The 20,952-nt window shown below is 32.4% G+C and overlaps 2 protein-coding genes across 2 annotated transcripts; both read right to left on the bottom strand.

Moving 5' to 3' along the window:
* Positions 1-875: 875 nt before the first annotated feature.
* Positions 876-1,897, bottom strand: LOC134257376 (ryncolin-1-like; the record flags this gene model as incomplete). The annotated part of the gene is made up of 4 exons (XM_062740002.1): positions 1,888-1,897; positions 1,537-1,673; positions 1,319-1,415; positions 876-1,043 (listed from the first exon to the last, which is right to left on the bottom strand). Coding segments are annotated over exons 1-4 (412 nt in total), but the record flags the coding sequence as incomplete, so codon positions are not given.
* A 4,336-nt stretch (positions 1,898-6,233) lies between these two features.
* LOC134257370 (piggyBac transposable element-derived protein 4-like) lies at positions 6,234-10,627 on the bottom strand. The gene is made up of 6 exons (XM_062739996.1): positions 10,045-10,627; positions 9,240-9,354; positions 8,482-8,644; positions 7,656-7,810; positions 7,345-7,528; positions 6,234-7,027 (listed from the first exon to the last, which is right to left on the bottom strand). Exons 1-6 carry the CDS (start codon positions 10,556-10,558, stop codon positions 6,476-6,478), a joined length of 1,683 nt encoding a protein of 560 aa, XP_062595980.1. The 5' UTR covers positions 10,559-10,627; the 3' UTR covers positions 6,234-6,475.
* Positions 10,628-20,952: the final 10,325 nt, after the last annotated feature.

Raw genomic sequence — 20,952 nt, 5'->3', positions numbered from 1 at the left:
AAGATTATATATAAGGTAAAACACGGGTAGTATAATATCATAAAAACGGGTCATGATCAGTACATGGTGGGACATTTTATGAATTACAGAACACAAAAAATATTTTTACATGGTTGTTGAAGGAAAAATATTGTAGTTATGTCTTACTTAGATTATTTCGCAAATGTGTAACGTCATAGTAGAGTTTTCCCGTACTCGATAAATGTAAACATGACACGTTTTTCTCATGCTCATGCCTTGTTTAACTATGCCCTGTGCAATATTGAGCTTCACCAATCGATGTTTTTGCAGTTAATCAATAACATGATGAACTTGCATTTCAACGTAATTTTTCAAATGATAGGGTTTTTTGTAAATTAATCTTTTTGTCGATTTAGTTGTCTTAAAAAGAATGTAATTTTCCGTCTCCAGATGCGGTGTGACAAAAGAATCTTGCTTTTTCGATTTTTTAACCCTATTCATACTCTGACATATTTTAAAAGACACATGTTCGCTGACATATTTTTATCCATGCTAAAAGAATTCCATTATGGACCGAGTAATGGGCCCAGAAATACGGAGAATCAAAACTTCACTCAGATACTATGGGGCATAGTATTTGTCACCCAATATCTTTAAAATAAATCTAGATACCTATTGATATATCTGCTTTAAGGTATGTGGGGCATACTAAATAAGACATATACAAAATATGAAAAAAATTGAATGACAGGTATTTTTTCAGCTAAAGGTCCTTCATTCCCTTAAAAACAACTCTATCAGCAAATTCAGTTTTTTTTTCTTAAAATTTCAGCATATTTTAATTCTTCAATTTACCCCCCCCCCTCTCTCTCTTTCCTAATAATGTGATAATTTCTACTAAACAGTTTAGATACCTAAGGTTCCGGAGGCCTTCCCCGCCAGTAAGAGTTGATAGTTTTCTGCTTCATTTGAGAATGAGAACTGATCGTACAACTCGTATAGTTTGCTACCATTTACCAGAGTGATGGAAATGTAAAGACTACAGATATTTCCCTTTGTTAACTGGTGGATCACGTCATTTTCTGTGAAATGTATTGTAGAAATTAATCGATAAGTACGGCAATTCCAATTTAAGAAAAAATATCAATTACACGTTAATTGATTTAATAATGGGAGACGAGTGCCGTCATTCTCTTTAGAAAGTCATCTTATTTTCTCCTCTCTCCTTCAGGAACTCATTTACACATTTTAATGCTTTGATTGCTTATCATATACAATTTTAAAATAGCTTACGTTTGATCTTTCCTTTTTACAAAAAACGCGGCAGATTATTTTAAAATAATGTTAATATATTTACCAATCCAGAAATCCTGTCCCGCGTCACCAAATCCACTTTTGTATTCGTCCCATGTTCTTTCAAAGCTCACATATCCATTTACACGTTTTTCAATTGTCTTCCAAGGAAAACATTCATTGAATACTTTTTTTACAAGGATTTGAATACTGTATATTTTTCATTTAAAGACCTCCTGAATGAAAAGAAATAATAAATGCATGTTAAAAATAATAATATACCGTCCATCCGCCTCCCATTGTGTACATATCACAGAAAACTCTGGCAGGTCGGGCTCGGGATCCATAGGGGTAAATCTCGTACACACCTGAATTATTCTCACCATGCTCATGGAGGCCTTCACAATCTCTTGGTGGTTCTATATGTGTAAAACAGAACAAAGTCTAAAGATATTACAACTGATAATGGTGTATTGCTGAGATGGTATACTGAACAACAATTGAATCGGTAAGGAGTACTTTTTATATCGTTAAATTTTCGGATCGTGAAGCGTAATTTTGTGGCATTAAATAAACTTATTTTGTGAGTTATTTGCAATTCATTTTCACCTAAATTAAAAAAAAGTCATTTACCTGGAGTCATTATGATACACACATTTACATTAGAAATTTGAGCGTTTTTAAATGTTGTCACATACCTGGTGATTTTATACTTTAAATGAAGCTCTTCCGATATGAGTCATTTTATCAAAATGTCACAAACTAACTGAAAGTATAGTTTATATACCTTAACAAAAGAAACGAGCCTGATCGTGAACCCAATGATAAATATTATTATTATATGATTGAATAATTTCCATCTCTCTGATTGGCTGAGATCCAACTATGTTAGAAAAATATTACGTTGTATTGACCTGCACGTGACGTTCTAGGTCAATACAAGGATTTATTTCCTCTACATTGATCTAAAAATAGATTGGGAGATTCCAAATTGATACAAATTGTTTTAGAAACCTATTCAAACGACTATGATTTTTATTTTCATGTGAACAAAACATAAGCGAATATATATTTTAGGTGAGGGTGGTAAGAGGGGATGCAGGGACCCCCCCTCCAACACTTTTACTGAACAACAATTTTTTTTTTTTACTTTTTGGCAGTCAGTTTTCGCTGATAATACTCTTTCCTTTCAAAATCTATAAAAACAACTGACATTATATATTTTTTTCATGGCAACTAAAATTGATTTAAAAAAAAAACATTTCAAATTGATACGACTGGTAAGGTTTATTCACATTTTAATTCTGCATCTCTCTTTTTTGTATTTGGCTAGGACTTAATAAAATAAGTTGTATCATTTTATCAGTGAATCATATAATAAAACAATTATTGCTGTTTTTTCGGTCAATACAATGATTTAGCCATCTTCGAAGTACAATATTCACCTCGCCCTTCGGGCTCGGTGAATATTGTACTCCTCAGATGGCTAAATCATTGTATTGACCTCAAAAACCAGCAATAATTGTATAATATTATACTTTCATGTAAATTAGTTGAATCTGATTAGTCGAGAAACATTTGTAAAAAAAAAAATATTATACTTTCATGTAAATTACTTGAATCTGATTCGTCGAGAAACATTTGATAAAAAATACTACTACCCGCTCAATAATGAAGCCACGCCCTCCTGCGTAGCAACAGTCAACATTGCTTGACAACAGGTGGTATTCCAAAAAATAGCGACTGCGCGAAACTTATGCGCGCATGGTTCACTGTCATATGTATTTGTATAAAACATTCAGTATAATATAATAAATATTGCATGTATAGTTAAGTGTAACAATGAAAATTTTCACCCCTCCAAAACCATGCGCCTCGGTTGACAATGGTTTTCTTGGGGTGAAAATTTTCAATGTTACACTCAACTACATGCAATATTTATATACTATTAACCTCTGAGTAATGAAGCCACGCCCTCCAGCGTAGCAACAGTCAACATTGCTTGACGACTGGCGGTATTTCAAAAAATAGCAACTGCGCAGAATTTATGCGCGCACGCTTCACTGTAATATGTATTTGTATAAAACATTTAGTATAATATAATATATATAGCATGTAGTTGAGTATATAAAGTTACAGTACCTACCACACCCTGGGGTCAAAATTTTTATATAACTTAGAAAATACTCTTTCACAGAAAGATTCCACTTACGTTTCAGTCCAACAAAATGTTTAAAAGAATTATACAAAATGTTATTATCACACCTTCAGGTCTGTATTGTCATTTTGTTCTGTTTACAGACTGTGGGATTCTGAACGTACAGAATACTACGTGGAATGTCCAGGACTGGGATGGAATAGGAATCTATCAACAATTTCACATTAAATGCTTTGAGTCCCATCTTCAGCGAGGATCCGGAAGGTTTTTGTGTCTTGAGAATGGGACGTGGAAATCGGACCTTATTTGTCTAGGTTTTAAGTGTACATGTACTATATAAACATTATCATATAAATATAGCATGTAGTTGAACTTGATTGTAATATAGTTTAAATATCTAACCAATCAGATAATGCGAAACAGAAAAGCAGCCCCAAAACCTCCTCCAAAGCTGTCAATGGAGAACATTTTATGTATCCGATTAATAAATCGTCCGATTACGGGATATCAAACGCTTATAGCGGGATAAGGTTAAAGAGACTAGTAAAGGAACATCTTCCAGACAGAGTGCTAGCAAAAGTATGATAGATAACACTGTTATTACCTTGGGAATCTGTCTCGAAGTGGGGCACCCCTGTTTGTTTACAATTTTAGTTTCTTACCTTGTGTATTTTTATTATACCGAATAGGGCCATTTTTAAAACGTGAGAAAAAGTTCAATCTGCTTGCATATAACGACATATCTTTAGATGTGTTTAGCGGGGAAATTTTATATTTTCGAGGTATTATACATTCTTACATTTTTTTTTATTAAAAAAAATGGGGGGTAGTATCCGTACTTCAGGTGCCTGTGGGTAAACAAAACAAATTTCCGTTGACTGTAAACAATGAAAATTAATGTCCGACTCTAAAAGTTCCGGAATATCGTTAACGATACAGATGCATTTTTCGTTGAGTGCGCAGGACAATGACGAGCAAGAACATACTAGATCCTGGAAATTTATAACAATTGAGCTGAATTTTTTCAACAAGAAAAAAAAATGAATTTTGATTTTTAAAATTAAATACATTGAAACAGACTCAAGACCCCCCCCCCCCCAAAAAAAATATATATATATATATTAAAAATAGGTGAATTAAAGAAAAATAATCAAAGTGAGAAGAGGACGTATATACAACAATTTAGAAGAGTCAACAATAAGGAAACAAATACATGTTTAATAACAAAATCATATTATCTCGATGAGCATTTTTTTTTGCTCGTATGTTTAATAAAAAAAAGTTCTGAAATCGTCAAATTATAACATTAAGATCATACGCAGCGTAGTTTGAACTTTATTGGCCCTTCCATGGCAAAGATTTTAAGCATTTTTAGAGAAATTGATATCAAGATTTTAATGCATTTTTTCGGGTATTTCTTGTAATTTTTGTAAATACCAATGTATATATATTCTGAAAGCAGGTATTGCGAGGTTTCTGAAAATGATAATGAAAACATTCTTTCTGTTGCCATGGCAACGAAATATGCCCAAATTACTGAGAAATCTCTATTTAACCTTCAATTAGTTATATATTAACTTTTTTAGTTCAGTAAAGTATTTAAAGTAAGTAAATTTTGATGTTGAGACATAGCAGCATATTGTTTACACAAAGTTTTAATCAAATTTTAAGCACTTTAGGGAGTAAATACAGGATTTCAACATTTTATGCTCCAGTAGGGAAAAGGAAGAATAACGTTGCTTAACAGCTATCTCTCGCAATCATAGACCAAGTATTACTCATTCTATGTCTGCAAAATCCTTTGTTTGACAGACAAGAAACTTAGTACATGTACACTCATGACTGGTACCCCTTAGTAAGTACATGATGACCCCTTTTGAGATGGAGGTCAAAAGGTCAAAGGTCAAACTATTCAAAATATATAAAGATATTTAAGGAATGAAGCTAATTTCAACTTATGTTATACGAAGCGGTTTATAAAAAAGCGTAAACTGCCCCAAGTTTTATTATATCGTATAATATAAGTTGAAATTAGCTTCATTCCTTATAATTTAATTTCAGTATATAGACAATTAGACAATTTTTCCTCCAGAATAAGGTTTCAAATTGAGGATTATTTTGAAAGTAACGTCAAGCGAAGTTATACGTTTTTGACGTAACTCATTGTGACGTAGGCAAGTTATGTTATCCAAAATATTATATGTTTCTCTGAATGATTCAACCAATGAAATAGCTTGATACAAGTGAAATTAAATTATTAACCATTCAAGATTTTGAAAACCCTTTGCTCAACATAGTATATATGGTGCAGATCTAAAAAGTCTGATTTTAATTACATTGTTGCTTTTCAGACAACATTTTTTGTTCACTGTTATCCTCTGAAGAGTAAATTACTTCTGGTGAATTTTGGTTTGATAGAATGATTGCCCCTGACCAGTCAACAACTATTTTCTTCACAATAACAAATTCTAAAGTTTTTTTCCAATATTGTCGTGCAGGTATAAATTATACATGTATTTGTTTCTGGAACAATTCTTGTTTTTTTATCACACTTTTTTACCCTGGTAGGAATGATCATAATCGTTTACAAGTGGTAAATACTTTCAAGTAAATATGAAGATAAAATTACACAAGCAGAAACTTAGATGTTATATATGGCTCTGGACAAAAAAAGAATAGAAAAAAATCAAAGACTTTGAACTTTTATAATTCATAGACTTTTCAAATTTGAATGAAGTTGAACTTTGATCTATGACATAGCACAATGTTGCATAATCGAAAAAAAAATTACCCTCTTTGAGTAGACACCATCATTCTTAACTTACAAACTTAAGGAGATTTACAAAATAAAATCTTAGCTTTCAAAATAACATTTAGAAGATTTGATATGCCTCTATACATGGTATTCAAATTTTGAAATATAATGCATAAAATTAAGGAATATTAACTTTGATCTTTGAGTCATTGTAATGTACAGTAATCCTATGTTTTATGTATTCCTGCAAGTGACATCCCATACAAATTTTCCAAGCATGATTATGTGACTTATGTAACAAATTGATCTTAGAGATTAACATCAGAATGAAATTCCCTGAAACATCGTTCACTACACAAGTGTTTGTTACACCCTTTACAACCATAAACTGTCTCCTTTCTTTTCTTTTCTCCATGTTTGGTACACCATTTGCATGTTGACTTTAGGCGATCCAGATGGCAAAAAACATGAGGGGGGTCAAGAATACCCTGTAAATGATGGCCCCGCTTTCTTCCTCTGAAGCCTCCAATAAGTTGCTGAGCCACCTCCATCCTGAAATCTAGCAGGTCAAACCTTGTTTTGGCAGGAAGATCCTTACCAGGTGTTCTGGAAAAAATCTCAAATGCATTTATAAGGCAAACTTCCATGATAAAGTTGAAGAAAAACTTCCAGTATTTTTTGGATGGTCTGCCAACAGGATTCTTTGCGCGGTGTTGCATGCATCTGTCGACTCCACTCATATAACGTTGATAGGCAGATACTGGTGGTGGACACATAACCTCAACAAAATTTCCACCCCGAGTTCGACGGACAACTGGACCATCTCCAAACGGACTACAATTAGTGCTCAAAATATGTACCTAAAATAAAGTACATAGAAATATAGGCCTAGCTAGAAATTAAACTTAAGCTACATATAGATATATAAATTTACTTCTTTGGGATTTTAAGATAAGCACTGAAACTATATTTGCACTATGAGACTTTTAACAAAGATATACACAAAAAATTGCACAGGAATATCATTAATCAGATAGACCTTTATGTCCTCCTTAACTCTTTAGTTGAAAGTTTAATAATTGCAGGTAGAAGTGTAATTGTGATAAATGTTGCTAGTATTTTTATTAAATTTTGAAACATAGTACATGTCTGTATGAAGACAATGAATATGTAATACCGTTTTCTTATCTTTCCAAGCAGTGGCAAGCAATTGGTCGTGTTGCATCTGTAATGTCTCCCCTCTCCTTAAATCCGGATTTCTTAACTCTGGCGGAAACCCTTCTGAGTCGCTCTTTATTGTCCCACAACTAAAAATCCCATTCTGAAGCAAGGTTCGCACCAAGGAAATGGATGTAAAGAACCTGATATTATATAAAGTATAAAAATATTAGACATTGAAAAATATGAAATTATTTTAATAATGAATCTTTTATCATTCAGTCTTGTTGTACAATGTTGAAGTCATTTTAAGTTGTTTCAAACACAAACCTGTCAAAGAACACATGATGGCCTTTGTATTTCAATGGTCTACACAAGTGTTTGACGACTCTTTCTCCTAGTGACTTTCCATGAAAAAAGTCATGTTTTCCCATATATGGCCAATAATCGTAGCAGTAACCATCCTCATCACATCTCATGAATATCTGAAAAAAATATTTTGTTGCATCAAATTTTTTTTTATAACTACCGTAAATCTGGAAATTTTTGCTGTAGATAAATTTTTAGCAAATTTGCGCGTTCATTGCATTTGTAAAAATATTTTTCTTAAAAATAAATTACCAGTAAGAAAATGTAAACAAAGCAGTGGTAATTCGCAAAATTTTGAAACGTAAAAATTAATCAACACCATTTTGACCCGAATTCGCAAAATAAAATCGACGTAAAAATTTCCAGATTTATGGTATTCACCTAGCATTTCAGAGACATATACATTAGCCGGTGGACCAGTTACTGGGGGGATGATTACCATACATACTCGCCTATAAGTCAGATTTTTGGGAGTAAATCTCTGGTCCAAAATGTCCGATTTGTAGGCTAGCTATAAAATGAATGGTATTATATGAGGTCAGTCCCTCTGATATATAAGCTTATTAAATACAACCAACTTATAGGCGGACCGACTTATAGGCGAGTATATACGGTACCTGTCCTTCTCATCCATTCCCTGATCCACATCATCAGCATATAAAAATATTTTTAATGCTTCCTTAGTGTTTTTTTAAATATGTAAATAATAATTTTTAAAAAATTACATTATTTTGTGTATCACAATATCAATTTATTGAATGCAAATATGCATTTCATTGATACAAACCTTAAAACCTCTTTTGACCGGTTTATTTGGCATGTATTGTCTTGCAAAAAATCTCCCTTTGTACTTAACCATGCCCTCATCAATAGCCTGCTGCTTAGGTGGATTCATCTGACTCCGGAATGTCCTTCTTGTCTCGTCAAGTACAGGTCTTATTTTGTGTAATCTGTTGAAAAGAAATGTGAAATATTTAAGAAATAAGATATCATTTTTAGAGTTTCATTGGGATGTGACATGAAGTCGGTCACGTGATCAAATTCTATAACACCCGAATTGCGTTATAGTAGATTTGATCACGTACTGACTTCATGTCACATCCCAATGAACCTCTCAAAAATGATATTTTATTTCTTATATTTATATTTTACTTTTATTCGTGTTACAAGGAAAAATAGGCGCTATTTGGACATTGTTATAGAAATGTAACATAACGTAACTACAGCGTTGTATGACATCACAGTCAAGACTTTCTAATAGTCCTGTGCGGTTTGCCCAACTGCATGTCATTGAAAATTAATGTCAAAATTATTTATATTGTCATATAAGGAAAGACATTAGCAAATGTAAATATAAATCTATAAAACAAAACGAAGACACTAAACGATAGTGATGTGATTCAGTGTCAATTTCATCATGTTCATAACTGATTTTTGGTTTTCTGTAACTAATATTAGTTATAATTAATTTAAGATCACTGTTGAATAATTTCTAGAATATTTATATTGATTAACTATTAAAATAGAGAATTATAAATTGCATACCTGTCAAATTCAGGTGTTCCTCTGGCTCCCTGAGTAGTATTATCACTTAGATGGAAATACCGAGTGAGCTTTTCAAATCTTTTCAAACTCAGCGTTTCTTGAAAACCAATGTTACCTGCATATGATTGTAAATTTCACTTATCAATGTCAATTTTAAAAAAATAATTCAACAATAAATGGATTTTATCTCTAGAAAATGAGAAAAGAAATAAAGAAACAATTTTAAATGACTTACACTGCCAATTCCAGAAGAGCACTAAGCAGGTGTAAAGTATTTTCATTTTATATTCAACATTTTCCTCAATATTTAGAAAAGTTTATGATCCGAGTTGTTTCATGGTAAAGGTTTGAAGACATTGGTCAGGTCAACATCTACATAAATATTGTTTGAATAGAAATACAAACATAAATTTAATACAAATGAAACAAATTGAATGGGTGTGCAATTTATAGACAAAAACAAAAATGTACAATACATTATGTTTATATCTTTGTTACACACACAAAACAAAGACAAAAAAAGTAAACATTGTAGTCATGAAGGTTTCCAGACAATGCGAGACACAACAATTATGAACTTAGCATAAGTTCATAACATGTAATAATATTCCTTATTTTTAATTTTTTACCAAGGAAAAATGGATCAGTGTCCGTTGTAAATATAATAAAATTTAATGTACTTTTCGAAATCTGGAAAGGAAAATGACTGACAATATTTTTTTTTCAAATTGTAACATGAACATTATTGTAAACAGAAAGTAATCTAAAGAAACAAAACAATATAGGTGCAAATTTGATAACTTACCGATAAACTTATCAGATGACCAATACATAGTGTATCTGGGAAGCTGAATAATCCCCATCAGAATTTGTAACCCGAGGAATGCCTTCATCTCGTCGATGGTGGTATCGGTCCAACCCTGGGCTCCACTCTGAGCAGCATACGAATTGGTGTTGTCCACAAGTACCTGTACCAGACTCAAGGGAAACAAGAGCAGGAAATATAACAGAGGATTTGCATCCGAAGAGAGCTGATGAGTGGGGCCTGAAGCATCGACGAAGTCTGGAACATCAAAATCTTCCACAACATCAGTCCAGAAGTCAGAATCTCTAATGTCGCTTGCCTGGCTATCAAGGTCAAATAATGTGGAATTTGTGTCCTGGTTGTCATCGCTGTCTGTCTCACTTCCAAAGGAATGGTCGCTGTCTGAATCATCCTGATCAAAATCTGATCCAGACTCGGATGAATCGTCGTCAAATTCTTCGTCTGTTTCTATATCTGACGATTCTGGGGATGAAGAAATGTCGCAAGAAGCCATATTGTTTACACGTGTTACGAATGTTGCCAAATATACGCAGAACGATCCCGACAGATTTTCATAATATTTTCGCATGTGTTCTTTTTTATCAAAACAACAAAACCATCTACTTTATTGTAAATGTGATTATGTGGTTATGTATTTTAAACAATTTTTTACTCGTTTTTTTCTTTTCCAGGGAAATTCAAACATTTTTATATCCATATATCGTAATACGCACGTAACTCTCATAAATATTTTTTGAATTGGTCAACTAAAAACATTTTATATCATTATCTAACACGCTCATTTATATTTTAGCTAGATAATTAGTTTCTAACACATCTAATTGAATAAACTATTTGGTTTTGATATTTTCTGAAGTTGTTTAAACGTGTTTTGCTACGAAAAATTGACAAGTGTTTGTACTGCGTGGATTTCGATCGCGGCAAATATCGCTTTTATTTAACTCAAAATACCAAAAAACTGGTAAATCAAATTTTAAAAAATTTAGAACAAACTTTCTTTGCAATTGTCCCCTCTTTCTAATGATACAAAAATTATTTCAATACTCGCAGTATTAAAGAAGTTATGACTATTTGTTTACACTCTACACGTTTTTTCACGCCAGAGGCGTAGAAAAGCGTATATGCCATGGAAGGGGTTAAACAAATTTTGATGGAAAAAAATCTTTAAATAATGCTTTGTAATTTTTGTATATTTTTCTTTGAAAAATGCAAAAAATTTTCAGAATTTGATATCTACAAAAAACCTCTGGTAATACATACAGGTTTTTTTGTCTATCAACATCTGATGGCACTATAATCTTACATTAAGAATATCTTAAAAATTATCAGTAGGTAAAGTTCCTTGCTTATGTCCTTAAGGAATATAGATTTACCTTATTCCATCTCTCTATCGTTGTGTATATCCAGCCCGGACTTTGCCTGTACATTTCTGGCTCAAGAGTGTACATTTGAAAGTCAATTTCACAAAAATTTGCTCCTTTAAAATTATTCATCGATATGCACCTTGTAGTTCTTAGGCATTCCACAACACAGTCTAAATTACTATATTTTGTGTAAGATTTGATCACCCTATTAAGTAATCTGTATCCATGTTGAAATGAACAAAAACTTTCTTTGAGATTTTCTCTGCAATTTGTTCTTTATGTGTTGCTTTGAATCAATATTTACATTCAGTGTATTTTTTCTTATTAAATCCATTAGAAATCCACGACGTTCAAATTTCTATAACACACGCAAAACCTTGTCACCATGCGTTAGAATACACAGCAGGAACTATAAGCATTTTCAATACTCTAGGGGCACCAAAATGTAAAATGTTTTATTTCAATTTAATGAAAAACTATAACCCTGAAAATTTAACGTAAAAATTAACGTTATGTGCGTTAAGAATTAATTTGTTACTTTTTCCTCGCAATGTTTGTGTGTGTTATTTAACTATGCAACGTCATTTAACGTCACAAACGGCTCTTACATCTATTAACCACGGCAGTTTTGAAGAGCGCTAAATTCACATTTAAGATGAAAGAAATAAGCACTTATGAAGAAGGAAAATTAGAGAATGTAAATATAAGCATTGAATTCATATTTTTGGATGTCTTCGGTCCTATAACACACCTGGCCGTGCCGACAAATTATCATACCGCGCTAACGCGCGGTATTCAATTTGTTGGCACGGCCAGGTGTGTTATAGGACCGAAGACATCCAAAAATATGAATTCAATGCTTAAATATTTACATTATCAAACATGAATAACAGATGTACAAAGTATTTCAGTTGAAGAAGAATTAGTAATAAAGCGTGTGTGTATGTCACTTTCCCTGGACGGATTCCATGAATTATATAAAATGTTTCAGAATGAATTAAATAATTCATAATCTTATCTTTTAAAATGAAGAACAGGAACATGAATTTGTTTCACAATGGCACCACAAGTTAGTGCATCTCTCGCAACAAAGCATATCTGTAATCATAACTGTCTTTGACATCGATCCCGATGCAAATTATGTCTTCTGTTTTGCACTAGTGTTCTGCAAACTTTAACATTCGGCATAACTTTTGACCATAAATGACAAAAACTTAAGATTTGGTATGAAACTTCACTAATGGAGCTCTTTCAAATGACACCAAGTTTAATGACCCTGAGGCCTTGACTGTAACTTATATGCTAAACATAAACGTTTTCGTACATCTGCCACAACCATAGGAAATAGAGATTACATATTTTGTATGCAAACTCCATGAAGGTCAAGATCTAGTAAATGAAAGGTGCCTACAGATTTATCAAATTTGAGAAATAAATTCCTTTAATGATGCTTTATAAGCTAAGCTTGGTCAAATTAGGGGTTCCAGGGCATAATATGTAATAAACAAGATGAAAAATCATACGCATTTATGATAAGGCTATCCAAAGACTTAAAAATATACATTTATTTTGAGCTAGATTTTGATTTTAATATGTAATCCTTGATTGAAATTGCAGTCAACTTGAGATAAAAGTTTAATCAGTTAGTTAGTTAATCAGTCAGTTTAATAGTTAATTAATCCCGTGTAAGTGCAAAAAGGTCAAGAAAAATTAGCATCGGTAAATAACCTATCTCTCATTAGTAAGAGGGGAAAGGCATATATTTTAATCATTTTTTGTAATCATTTGTGACGCGCCAAGCAAAAACCTCCCTTAACGAAGAATTTTGACATTTTCACTTTTTTATTGATTCTTGTAGAGTTTTTCTTTCTCTTTCGTTTGATGTATAACATGACATATATTTCTGTGTATAAATGTATGATATACCGTACGACAAAGACGGAATATTTACTTTGACGTACAGTGTACGCGTGCGTAACTGCATGAATTTTCATAACGTTAAAATGACGTGAAGCTATATACATGTAATGATTTGATGATATATATTTTCAAACATTTGAAAAATACCAATAATTAAGATTTTTAATCGTAATGATAAAAATAAACATTGTAACTATATCTTTCTAAAATGAAAAGAGGGGGGGGGGGGCACCGAAATGATTGACAAGGGCAAAAAAAAAAAAAAAAACATTACTCATATCTAAAATCTTCCTTTCCTCTAAAAGCTATTTACTCATATCTAAAATCTTCCCTTCCTCTAAAAGCTATTCCAATTTATGTTTTTTTTAATGCAAGAAAATGGCAGACAACAGTAAAAGGAAATAAGCAAAATTTAGATGAAAATAATCCTATTGTGGTAGTACAAACTATATATGCTCATCTTCCTAAACCAGCTTGGGCTGCATGTCTTTAATCTTTAAACATTTTATTAATTTTTCCTGGCCCTCAATTTCTTATTTTATATTTATGCTTAAGGACATACGCAACGTACCTTACCTACTGATAATTTTTCAAGATATTCTAAATTTAAACTTATAATACCATTACATGTTCTTAGACAAAAAATCAACATGCGTTACCAGGGGTTTTGAAAAGATGTCAAATTTTAAAAATTTTTGCATTAATCAAAGAAAAATGTACCAAAATTACAAAACATTAATTCCAGATTTTTTTTCATCAAAAAATTGTTTTAAAAGAGGTGTACAAATCCATATAGACATTAAAAAAACGCACACAGGTCCTTCATATAGTGGAACTCTTCAACTCAAGGGAAGAACCCAATAAAATTCAAACTACGTTGTGTATGACCTTAGATTATTGAAATTAAATATGTTTAGAATCATTTCGTAACTAAATGAGTTTGCATACTTTTCAGTAAATCAGAATGTAACACACACCCCTTTCCAATAAAAAAATATGTATATTTTTAAAAATATGGTTTGAAAAAGAAATTCTGTAATTTATATGCATTATGAGGAGGATCATGAATTCTGACCGATTATTGTATACTAACCGAATAACAAACCACAATATCAGAATATACATTAATCCCACAGGTAACACACTCCACAACTTCATTTACATTCATTCCTAGACAAGGGCTATAAGATCTAGCCTAAACTTTACCGTTACCTTCCTGAGAAAGTGCATGCACACTTTATGATTTATATTAATCATATCAAATATTATTTGCTTTTTAGTATTCTTTAAAACATGCATGTTAAAAATTGCAACAGAAAGTAAGAGAATGGGTTTCTTCATATTCTACCATTATCGTAAGGGGGGGGGGGGGGGCTGTGCTATGGACATTCACGCTTAAAAAATTACCTGAACTAATATCAGACAAGTTCTTTATTGACTTTGACAAGAACAAGGCACACATGTACAATCTTAAATTGTAACGATAAATCTTTTTTCTTAAAACATAAAGCTTTTTGATAATTTTGCACAAAATTCCCCATATACGTATGTACATGTATGCACATGTATTTACTTATCACAAGACGAGATCACCCGTGAGTTTCCGACGATGGCATGTATGTACAATGCGACTTTTGCAGGTAAAAAAAATTATTGAAATTGTTTTAATTTGTTACATGTAATTGGTAGCAAACTTTCATAAATTGAAATGCATGAACAATTCAACAGAAGTAACACAAGTGAACTTGCGATAAAAAATTTATTAAACGAAAGTCAAGCAGTAAAAAGTAAAAGTTTATATTTTGAAAAATAAATCAAGTGAAGACACATAAAACAAAGACAGGTTATAACGTTCACACACGGACACACACACAAACGTTTTGGTAACTCGGAATAGTCCAGAGTAAAAACTGTATTTTGCTTGATGACGGAATGTCCAGTACATCTAATATTCACGTCCGGGATAGTCCACGGCGGGTCTAAAACTAACTCTCTCACACAACATAAGGGATTCACTCAAACTTCAATTAACACATTTACGCAATTATCACACATACAAGCCGGACGCTCTTTGAGGTACAGGATTGACACTAATTCCTTAAATAAATATTGAGTGACAAATTCCTTTTTACTGTCTAAACATTAATTGACTGATAAATAATTTTCGACATATGTTAAAAACAGGCATTAAAAATAATTCTTGTTATAAATTAAAATTTTGTTACATTTTAAATAAATTTGGTAAAATTTACTTTGTGACAATCCTTCCCCTCTCCGAGTAAGACTCTGTCCCAGAGTCTACAAATTAAAAATTAGTGAATAATATACATGTAAAATTAGATATACTTTATGATATTTGAAAGTTCAAATCATTTTGCAAAAAAAAGTCACTGATATTTCAATATTGAAATTAATATCCATAAAAGGGGTCATAATAGTCTGTCGGTATGGAAGGCTGTCGGGGACAGGATGAAAAGCGTTGTTGCATAGGTTGATACACTATCCGAGGATACGATGATGCGGGATAGTTATGAGACGCAGCGTGTTGTTCGGATTGTTTAATAATTTTCGGTTTCTTTTTCCTCGAGGATGCTTTAGCTTCTACGTGGTTGGGATGACCTGGCGGGTACCAAACTTTCCCTGTCCTGCGCGCTTCCATTGCTGGCATTTGTGTGGTTGCGTCGCTGACGTCCCTGGCGCTACAAGTATCCGTGTTGGTTCCGACACTTTTCTTCTGTAGAGGGATAGGAACAGTGGGTACTGGAGGCATCAACCTAATAAAACTAAGTTGACGCTCCTTTGCTACGAGCCGATCTGCCACGGATTGATGGGCTCCTTTCAACTCAAATATTTCTGTGTCCATTCTCCCGATTTTCTTTTCTAGGGCCTTGTTCTTCGTACGCGCGTCTGCGAGTTTGTCCTCCAAGTCCTCAACTTGCACCTTTTTTCTTTCCTTATCGTCTTTATTCTTTTTCCACGCGGCCGAGAGTTTACTCTCTAAAGATGAAAGTTTTTCTTCCTGGCTCACAACAGTTTTCTTTAAACTTCGTATTTTATCCGTTAATGTTGTGCTCTTGCGTTGTTGGTCACCGAAAGGCTTTGTAGATAGAGAGTTTATCGCGATTACAAACTCAGTCTGTGATTCGATGCCGTAAAACGGTAATTCCATGGCGGATGAGCGTCTAGACTGGAATTCATTCCAGCGTTTCTGGTCACGTTCTGTTTTGTGGACTGACTTCTTTTTCACAATAAGTATAGTCACTTGCTTTGTATTAGAGTTCCTGCACTGTTTAGAAAGATGACCAAATTGCTGACATCTAAAGCACTGTCGATTCATTGCCTTACACTTGATAAGATGTCCCTTGTAAAATGATTCTCCACAGCGATAACACATTGAGTTTGACATTTTAAATCAAATTTGGGGAAAATAGCTGCACGGGTGAGAGTCTAGGTACCGAGATCTAGGTATTGCACAGGAAATGCAATACCCCCGGGTAAATTACCCTTTGGATACTCCACCAATTAACACAAGTGAACTTGCGATAAAAAATTTATTAAACGAAAGTCAAGCAGTAAAAAGTAAAAGTTTATATTTTGAAAAATAAATCAAGTGAAGACACATAAAACAAAGACAGGTTATAACGTTCACACACGGACACACACACAAACGTTTTGGTAACTCGGAATAGTCCAGAGTAAAAACTGTATTTTGCTTGATGACGGAATGTCCAGTACATCTAATATTCACGTCCGGGATAGTCCACGGCGGGTCTAAAACTAACTCTCTCACACAACATAAGGGATTCACGCAAACTTCAATTAACACATTTACGCAATTATCACACATACAAGCCGGACGCTCTTTGAGGTACAGGATTGACACTAATTCCTTAAATAAATATTGAGTGACAAATTCCTTTTTACTGTCTAAACATTAATTGACTGATAAATAATTTTCGACATATGTTAAAAACAGGCATTAAAAATAATGCTTGTTATAAATTAAAATTTTGTTACATTTTAAATAAATTTGGTAAAATTTACTTTGTGACAGAAGGAAACAAGATTATTATTTTCCAAGGTAGATGTGAAAAGATAAAATGTTGGTAGTAAAATCTTTGTCGGGGAAATAATTATTACAGGTTTTAATAAATGCTTAATATTGAAGGTTAAAATAAAATCATTAAAATGAAAATTTATAATTCTTAAATGTTTAATGTAAATTGTTCTTCTGTTCTCAGTTCAAAGGGCTTAATAAGCACCGGTGACTGCGTTACATTTTGTTGTTTTCAGGAATCCAAAACGTTAAAGTCACCTCTTCGCCTTATTTTTTCTTCTTTGGTAGAAAAATCATGCTTAAAACATTGGCGTCGGAAGCAAATTGAAAGGGGGGGGGGCTAAGTGTAAAAAAAAAATTAAACCTTAAAAAAAAAAAAACCTGACAAGCAAAAAAAAAAGGGGGGGGGAATGTCCTTTAAACAAACACGAAAATCCTATTTCGGGGGGTGGGGGTGGGGTGGGGGTGTTAGGTTCGAACTTCAGTACCAAAATTTTTTTTTACAAATACCCCAGCCCCCCTCCCCCCCTGGTTCCGACGCCTATGTAAAATAATAATAGGTTGGAATGTTTTAAAAGTGTTCAAACAATTTGTATTAATTTGTAACAATTTGTATTACTTATAACAATTTTAGCGATGTATCATGTAGCCTCAACAAACGGGTTATGAATACATAACAGTGAAGCAAAATAACGGAATGTTTAATTTTTTCCCCGGAAATGTCGATAAACATATATCAATCTGTTTCATTCTCAATCATACAATATCGTAGAAAGTGGGACAGTCATTGTACAATGTATGCGAGCATCCGTACTGTATATATTCACGACAAAATCTCCAAAGAGATTACAAGTCTCCAAAGAGATAGAGCAGACACGGGAGAACGGGGCAGAATTTTTCCTACTTTTTGGCATACAACATGAAAAAGTGTTAAACTAAAACAAAATAAATTTAAAAGCTCAAACGCTCTTTCTGCAAAATATTCATTTTAAATCAACAGCTAAAAACTAACTCCGGAAGAAGTGGCCAAGTCAAACATTCTGTGTCGTATCTATAGAGAATTACATTTTTAAACTAAACTTTACTTCATGTATTTATCAATATCCTTGGCAAGCTATCAAAGATTACGTACAGTTCTTATTACTTGCACAGAAAAGTGCAACAAAGACGATGTGTTTTTCTATAACTTACATCATCTACGGACGGAAGTGAAAAAGATGTAATATTATATACTTTAATTTAATTATGGTTATAACCTGGTATTTGATTGGATAGAGAAATTACTTTTTATTGCATAAAAAATAGGGTTACCTATGTCACAATCACTTGCATAAAAACACATTGATCCGCCTGACGTAACATTTCAATATTGTACAATTTTTGTACGATTTTTTTAAATATAAACCAGTGTTATAAATTGGGTAGCTAAGAGAGGTAACTCAGGTCAGTTTTCACTGCATCGCTATTTTTTAAAAAAAATACTTTACCTAGTTTAAAGCTCCTGTCTAATTTTCCTTGCATGTGCATCACAATAAAACAGCTGGAAATTAACAGCTTGAATTTAAAAATATTTAAAAACTTGTGTGTTTGACATTTTAAGATGAACCGACCAAAATATTTTTTAAACCTCCAAATTATTCATTCCGGAATTTTCTCATCCAATCAATAACTATTTTTTTTTTTATTTCAGAAACGCCTTCATTCAATATTGAACATTTCCGACAAAAAAATTCGACCTACCTACCGACGCAATTTTTTTTAAGTGAATAGAAAGACGGCAAACAAACTCCATTTTAAAAATGGCCTTACTGGAATTTTTTAACCATCACTGGAAATCTTTAAAAATATACTCTTAATAATTGTGAAAAGGATACGTCACACAGATACCTGACGGAGAAAAACGTCTTAAGGATTTCCATCCCTAATGGGACCAAATTCCTTACCCTTAAATGTCCGTGAAGTACATAATACTCTGATATTATATTAAAGTATTTTATAGTGGAAAAGGATTGACCGCAAGAAAGTTTAAAAAATTTCATTAATTAAGCAGTGATTAATTAACAAAGATTGCATTGAAGTCTATGCGGAAAAGCGTTTTTTCAAAATAAAAATTAAAATACTTTGAATATCAATAAATCCTGCGGTGGAAAGAAGCATCTAAACATTAAAAATAGAATGACAATTGAATACAATTTTTTTACCGGCTAAATTTTTTTAAATTGATTTTTTTAATTAATTAAAAAAAGGGAGATAACTCTTACCAAAATTCAAGGTCATAAATTAGGACACATCCCACTATACATACTGATAGTAAGAAATGGGAAGTATGTCTAATTAAACTTGAGTATTCAATGCCTACATATCTGTTATGTATTCAATTTCATTGAATTTGTTATTATTAGGGATTGAATACCTTAAAGAATAAACTACATCAAACCACACCCAAGAATCTTTTTCAGCAAATAAATAAAACAACATCCCATTGTTCTGCAGGGGAGAATTTTTTTTCTCGAGGAGGCGTTTTTACGTTGCATTTACCTTATTGACTTTAGACGCGTTTTTTGACATTACGTCATAATAGAGATAAGGGAGGTTTTTGCTTGGCGCGTCACATTTGGGTATGTTCTTTATCATATTAAAGATTGAAAACATTTCTGACAAAGACTTCTGAAAAATATTTACAAATGTAGGGTGGATATTTGGCTGAAAATTAATAGAGTTCATTTGCTTATGGTTTTTAAAATGTGGACTGATCTTTTATGTCAATTGAATAAAAAAGTATTTATTCTCGGGAAATATTGTTTAATACTGTTCAGTTAATAAACAATAAAAACAACGATGTTTAAGGAAGTAATTATGTGATTTTTTTTTTTTGACTTCTTTGCATGACAAGTACCCCTTAAATGACTGAAATTGTGAAGCCGCAATATGTAATAATCATTCCATGTTTGACTGGCTGTACTACATTTAATAATAAGGAAACATGTTATGTGCTTCTAACTGATTGATACGCAAGTGCTAACTTATTATGAAAAGTTTGAAAATCTTGTGACAAAGACTTATCCGACATAGGTTCTACCATAAATCTACGCCGCATTATTATTTTTGGGGTATTAGTGCGTCCACTCTTTTGTGTTTTGTGCATTTCCGGTTTATGAAGTTTATTGAGTTAGGCTTGTTGTGTTTAGTTCATCTTTGTAACTGTTGTTTTTGTAGTTGTTTACAGCTTGTGACTTTAACTGTGACCGTTATGCTAAAAATAGCTTTAAGGTATTCAATGTATAAAGAAGAGATTTTGAACTATTTTAAAATAATTTTAAACTGGTTAAAAAGCATTGCTAGAAAACGATAAAATATAAATGAGCCAAATTCACAAGACTGATAACATAGTCATTTTGCACGTTGAAAGTTTACAAAGAGTTATATGACCTTGATGAAAAGAAGACAATTTTCGATTTCTCAAAGTTTCTGCGGTAAATAATTTATCATATTTCATACTTTATTAAAGAGGGAGTTAATGCATATTTTCACCTTGAGATTTGTTTG

Source organism: Saccostrea cucullata, unplaced genomic scaffold (genome assembly GCF_032062105.1).
Source record: "Saccostrea cucullata isolate Sc308-1 unplaced genomic scaffold, CSIRO_AGI_Scuc_v1 ctg874, whole genome shotgun sequence".
In the NCBI taxonomy this organism is placed as follows: domain Eukaryota; kingdom Metazoa; phylum Mollusca; class Bivalvia; order Ostreida; family Ostreidae; genus Saccostrea; species Saccostrea cuccullata.
Note: the sequence above shows the minus strand (reverse complement) of the source record. Positions and strands in the feature narration are given on the sequence as shown.

What these genes read in the sequence shown, in the direction of transcription:
- LOC134257370 (XM_062739996.1), bottom strand. Translation starts at nt 10,558, where the DNA reads ATGGCTTCTTGCGACATTTCTTCATCCCCAGAATCGTCAGATATAGAA. An exon ending in CATCATGTGTTCTTTGACAG is followed by an intron (nt 7,529 to 7,655) that starts GTTTGTGTTTGA and finishes ATATAATATCAG; the next exon opens with GTTCTTTACATCCATTTCCT. An exon ending in CTTGGAAAGATAAGAAAACG is followed by an intron (nt 7,028 to 7,344) that starts GTATTACATATT and finishes ACTTTATTTTAG; the next exon opens with GTACATATTTTGAGCACTAA.